The sequence below is a fragment of the Myotis davidii genome, unplaced genomic scaffold (assembly GCF_000327345.1).
Source record: "Myotis davidii unplaced genomic scaffold, ASM32734v1 scaffold1285, whole genome shotgun sequence".
NCBI classification, from domain to species: domain Eukaryota; kingdom Metazoa; phylum Chordata; class Mammalia; order Chiroptera; family Vespertilionidae; genus Myotis; species Myotis davidii.
Genome location: NW_006296049.1, coordinates 219,451 through 225,774, shown reverse-complemented (window position 1 = coordinate 225,774; position 6,324 = coordinate 219,451). Strand labels below are relative to the sequence as shown.

The window sequence follows — 6,324 nt, the reverse complement described above, 5'->3', positions numbered from 1 at the left end:
GCTTTGTTGCTCCTCCAGCTCCCGAGGCTGGCTGGCTGAAAGCTGGTATCTGGGGTTTGTTTAGCTTCTATAATTGCAACATTGTTGCATCCGGAGCTCAGAGCTGGGCTGGAGCAGGCGGGGAACCTTGGCTTCCTCCATCACTGGGGCAACCAAGCCTCATGTTCGCTTCAGCTGCGTGGCTGCCGGCCGCCATCTTTGTTGGCAGTTAATTTGCATATCGCCCTCATTAGCCAATGGGAAGCATAGCAGAGGTACGGTTAATTACCCTTTTTGTGTTTTATTAGGTAGGATAATCATACCAACATATCCTTATAAACTGGGATAGTGTGCTGTGAAAGTATAGAATAGGATCTTCTGTTATATATCTAATCTGAGAAGGCTTCCTGAGGTTAGCAACATTTGAATTGAGGTCTAAGGGATTGAGTAGGAATTATCTATGCAGAAAAGAAGGAAGAGGATTCCAGGGAGTAGAAATAGGATGTGTAGCAAAGTACAGTGGTTAAAAGCAGTGACATTGCAGCCAGATTGCCCAGGTTCAAATCCTGGCCATGTACCTTGAGCAAGTTCTTTGTTTTTCAGTTTCCCTATCTATAAAAAGGAAATGATTATTATTTCTGCTGCATAGAATTTTTGTGGGGGTTTAGCTAGTACATGTAGAACACTGAGAACAGTACCAGGTATATTGCAAGTCTACAAAGGTCTTAAATGGGGAAGAAGTATAGTGCATTTGAAGAAATCAAAGAATGCCAATGTGGCTAGAGTGGAGATAGCAAGGAAAGAGTATTCCAGTATCAGACTAGAGAAAAAGCAGAGTCCTGATCAAAGCCCCATGGACTATGTGAAAAATTATTGGTAATTTACATTTTTAAAAGATGGTCTGGCCACTGTGTGGAAATGGATTGTAATGGAGGAAAAGTAACTTCCTGGAGACCACCTGAGAAGTTACTAACTACAGTGATCCAAGTGAGGATAATGGTGGCTACATTTAGGGTGGTAGTGGTGATAAAAAGAAGTGACCAGTGGATTAGTTAAAGGGATGAGGGTACAGTACCCATATTTCTGGTGTGTGAAGCTGCGTTTTCCCTGACCAGGAGCTCACTGGTTTGGGGATAGCAGACAACTTAGTGAAATGTTAAGTAGATAGTTGAATATATGGGTTTAAATTCAGAAAGATCTGTGTTTTGGATACATTTTGGCAGTCACTAGTTTGTAGATGGTAATTGAAGCCATAGGCAGAGCTGGGACTTTAAAAAGAGAGTATAAAGTGAGTAGAATGATACTGGGCTTTGAGGAACTTTACCATTTAAAGGACAGTTGAAGCAAAGATGAACCAGGAAAGAGACTTAGAAGATCAGCTAGAAGAATAGCAGGAAAGTATGTTATCTACCAAATCGTCAAGTAAACTGAAGACTGAAAAATTACCATGGGATGTAGTGATATGCAGATCATTGGTGACCTTAACAAGAATTACTTCAGTGGAATACTGTGAGCAGAAATCAATATTGAGGTTGAGGAGCAAGTGAGAGAGGAGAGCAAAAGGAAATGAAGGCAATGGGTGTAAACTATTCTTTCAAAATTTGTGAAGGAGAGAAATAGGGCAAAGGGCAGTGGGATAGGGAAGCATGCTATTGTTTTAAGATAGGTGAGATTTGAACATGTTTTCATCTTAATAGGAAGTATCCCTTTTAGAAAGGGAGAAGTCAAAGATAAAGAAGAGAGAAGGGATAACGAATAGAAGAAGATTGATCAGGAGGCAAGAAGAGTTGGGATCCAAATCATAAGTGAGGAGACTGGTTGTAGGAGACAGAACAGCTCCTCTTCTATCATAGAAGGGAAGGGGAGAGGATGATTACACATCTCTATGAAGCCTCCTTTTGATTGTTTTAGGATTCCATTCACTTGTCATTTCCCAGAACTCTAAAGTACCCTATATAAGAAAATAGAAACATGCAAATTGACTGTACCTCTGCAACACCCACCAGCCAATCAAGAGTGAGTATGCAAATTAACCTGACAAAGGTGGTGGGATAATTTGCATACACAGGTGCCAGGCAGAGAGCAGAGTGGGAGAACCAGCAGCTTGGGGGGACGTGGCTCCCTCAGTCGCTCCTCCCAAGCCACCGGGCGGAGAGCAGAGCGGGAGAGCCAGCTGAGAGTGGAGCCGCTTGGGGAACTTGGCTCCTCAAGCTGCCAGACGGAGAGCAGAGAGGAAGAGCTGGCAGCTTGGAGGACTTGGCAGAGTGGGAGGCCATGGGACAGAGACAGAGCCTCCACCAATGAAGCAAAGAAAAAAAAATGCCTCCATTATTCTCTGAGCAACAAACCAATCTGGGTTGGGGTCTCAGACAATTCGCTCATATGATTGCAAAGACAGACAGAAACTCCCAGATTGGAGAGGGCTCCCCTGAGGGCTTTCAGATTGGAGAGGGTGCAGGTTGGGCTGATGGACCCATCTCCCGTGCAAGAATCTTTAACTATACTTGATGATTTAGCACCTTCTGTCTTTTATTATTTCCTACTACTATTTCAGGCCTTAGGCTTGTGTTCATTAACTAGATTGTAAAATTGAGAATAAACCACAAGAGTTTATTCTCATATTCCCCTTCACATTGCTTAGCACAGGGCTGAGTTTGATTTTTTATTTATTTATTTTTTTAAATTTAAATATATTTTATTGATTTTTTACAGAGAGGAAGGGAGAGGGATAGAGGTTAGAAACAATCAATGAGAGAGAAACATCGATCAGCTGCCTCCTGCACACCCCTATTGGGGATGGGCGAGCGGGAGAGATAGAAACATCAGTGATGAGAGAGAATCACTGATCGGCTGCCTCCTGCATGTCCCCTACCTGGATCAAGCCCGCAACCCCAGCATGTGTCCTTGACTTGAATCAAACCCAGGACTCTTCAGTCCGCAGGCCGATGCTCTATCCACTGAGCCAAACCAACTTGAGCTGATTTAAAAAATAAAAAAATCAAGGCTCAATACTATATGTTCATGTTGACCAATATCACCCCAATAAATTTAATAATAAAAAAGAGGCTCAATAAAAGTCATTAAGAGACTTAGGTGAAAGGGACAGCTTATCTTCTAAATACTAGTTATTCATACAGTGCTGATTGTCCTTTTATCATTGAATCATCAACCCTGATGCTCTCTGTAATACCTAAGATAATGTCTTAGATTTCCTATGTATTGAATACAATTACGTGACTGCTCTTGGAGTAATTTCACTGATAAAGGGATAAATAGCTTTTGTTTGGTAACTATTTTCCTTTGCATTTCCCAGGTACAGCAGCTACAGGTCTTGTTGCTACAAGCCCATGGAGGTACCCTGCCTGGATCTATAAAGTAAGAGTCATATATTAATTCTAAATGTAAATTCTAGCAAAGCCTATTTCTCCTGATGGTTGTTTTCCCCTGATATATTAAAGTTTCTAGTAGCACTGATGTCAAGGTAGGGATCTTACCAAACCTGCTGACTGTTTTGGACTTAGCTAGTTAGCTTTGAGTAAGCCTGATGTAATAAGAAGAACATAGGTTCTGGCCTCAGAAATTTATTTACTTACTTACTTACTTAGTTACTTAGTTAATCCTCACCTGAGGATATTTTTCCATTGATTTTTAGAGAGAGTGGAAGGGAGGGGGAGAGGCAGAGATAAATGACATCAATGTTAAAGAGACACATCCATGTAAGGGAGACACGTGGATTGGTTGCCTCCTGCACATACCCCAACTGGTACAGGGGATCAAGCCTTCAACCGAGCTTTGTGCCCTTGACCAGAATTGAACCTGGGACCCTTCAGTCTGCGGGCCAACACTCTATCCACTGAGCCTAACTGGCTAGGGTTGGCCTCAGAAATTTGTTAATTGGAATTCTATGAGAAAGAGCTGTCACTGCTCTCCCATTTATTTATTTGATTTTTTGTTTATATGCATATAGTCATGGGTATTTATTATTTGTTTTATTGCTCAAAGTGTTCATGCTTTGTCCACTAGGAGCTCCCTTAGGGTGGCTCTTGTGTTCTTTAAAATGTCCTCAACTTTTTGAGCATTTCCATAAAATGTTCTACACCTATCTTGTATTTTTGCCACCCCAGTCTGGAATCAACCAATTCTCCAAGGAGCCATGGTATTTTTTTAAATTGAAAATGGTGTTTATAAACCAGATCTGGGCATATAGGTGTGCTCATTGTTACTGGGGTGTCACTACTTCTAGGTGCCCTCAGTGAGTAATGCTAGGAAATACCTGTATGCATAGTAACACACATATGCTCCTATCTATGTTTTTATATCTATGTACCTGTATAAACAAGGTGGGGCAAAAGTAGATTTACAGTTGTGAGTGCATGAAATAGAGGTTATTCTTGCATTATTATTTATTATTGTATTATTTTCCATACAAACAACTGTAAATCTACTTTTGCCCCACCCTGTATATTAAAAACCATGATTTTATACTAATACCTCTGATTCCAGTCCAACACTACAGGGTTCATTTTAGCCTTCCTCTCCTTATTTATAAACTTCTTTCTTCACCAGTGATTATCTGAAATCTATTTACTACTTGTTCAGTTCTAGTATACATATAAAGTAGTTTCAGGATTGCTAGCCCATACCCCTGTGAGAAACACTTGTATGAATTAGATTATGTATAGTTCTTTTTGTCTTTAGGCTTAGATTATCCAGGCAAGGTGTTATTTCCAACAGTCACTTTGTATTCCATTTTGGGTCCCCTCTACATCTTGGTTGGCTTTAACCCTTTGTGGTTGTATTAAATTTGGACATGGGTGTCGTACTGATCGGAATTAATTTCCATTGAAAGAGCAGTGATACATAACATGCAAGATTATGAAGGATAAAATTTATTAATTTCTGCGAAGTATCTCCAAAGCTTGTCAATTTCTGCACTCTCAAAAGGCGACTGACTCGCCACGGTGTTTTGCATGGTGAGTGTGGAACGACCGCGTTTGTTTATATTGAGTTTCAATATCTCCGAATTGTCGGGGCAATGTTTTGGTTCGTGACAAGGTCATTTAGACACTTGAGAGCTTTCAGAGAAATTATGAACTGATACATGAATGAATAGAGTTAAGATTCGTACGGTTCCTTGCTGTGGTGGCTGAGAGCAGACATACGACCCAAACGGTAAAAAAGCTTTCGTGGCTGAGATTAGACAAACGACCACAAAGGGTTAATTGTTTATATTTCGGATATAAAGGTATGTGAAATATTATGATGCTCTAAGTCAGAGTTATACAGAAAGATATACTCAGAGCAGAAAAATGCAAATCAGAACCATGAGAGATCACTGTACACCCATTAGGATGACTATTATAAAAACAAAACAGGAAATAACCAATGCTGTCAAGGATGTGAGGAGGATGTAGAGAAATTAGAACTTTTGTGCACTGTTGGAGGAGTTGTAAAATGGTATAACTGCTAAGGAAAAGAGCATGGAGTTTCCTCAAACAATTTAAATAGAATGCCATATGATCTAGCAATTTTACTTCTGGATATACACCTAAAAGAATTGAAAGCAGGGTCTCAAAGAGATATCTGCACTCCCATTCTCCCAACAGCCAAGAGGGGGAAGCAACACAATGTCCATCAACAGATGAATGAATAAATGAATGTGGTGTATTCATACAATGGACTATTATTTAGGCTTATAAAGGAAGGAAATTCTGACACATGCTACACCATGAATGAATCTTGGAAACATTATGCTAAGTGAAACAAGATAATTACAAAAGACAAATACTATATAATTTTCCCCCCATATGAGGTACTTATAGCAATCAAATGAAAGTAGAATGATGTTTGCCTGGGGCTGGGGAGAGGAGGAAATGGGCAGTTATTGTAAGTGCATACAGTGTTTCAGTTTTGCAAGATAAACAAGTTTAAAAGATAGATGCTAGTGATGGTTGCTCAACATTGTGAATATTCTCCTCCCCCCCTTCAAAGCCACTTTATTTTTTAAATTAAATTTATTGGGGTGACATTGGTTAATAGGATTACATAGGTTTCAAGTGTACATTTTGAATTGTATACTTAAAAATAGTTTAAATGGTGGTACCTTGTTGTGTTATATTATGTGCCCTTAAATCAACGCAGCAGATCCAAGCAACAGCAGCCTCCTGATCACCACAACTGCTGAGGACCGGCAGCTGTATGTGAAGCCTCCCCCCACCAGCCAGAAGAGCCGCCACAGCTGTGAACAGCACCCACCACAGGAGCTCCTGCCAACTGAGGAGCAGCTGCTACAACAACAGCCAGAGGAGCAACCACCGCCCGAGGAGCCACTGCCAGCCAAGGAGC

General features: G+C 40.6%; 1 protein-coding gene across 1 annotated transcript in view; it reads left to right on the top strand.

Annotated features, from left to right (window-relative positions):
* KIF4A (kinesin family member 4A) overlaps positions 1–6,324 on the top strand; it is a 168,994-nt gene that overhangs the window by 60,813 nt on the left and 101,857 nt on the right. Inside the window, exon 10 of the mRNA XM_006770944.2 lies at positions 3,293–3,354. Within this exon, the coding sequence (XP_006771007.1) occupies positions 3,293–3,354 (62 nt within the window). The remainder of the gene's footprint in view (positions 1–3,292; positions 3,355–6,324) is intronic.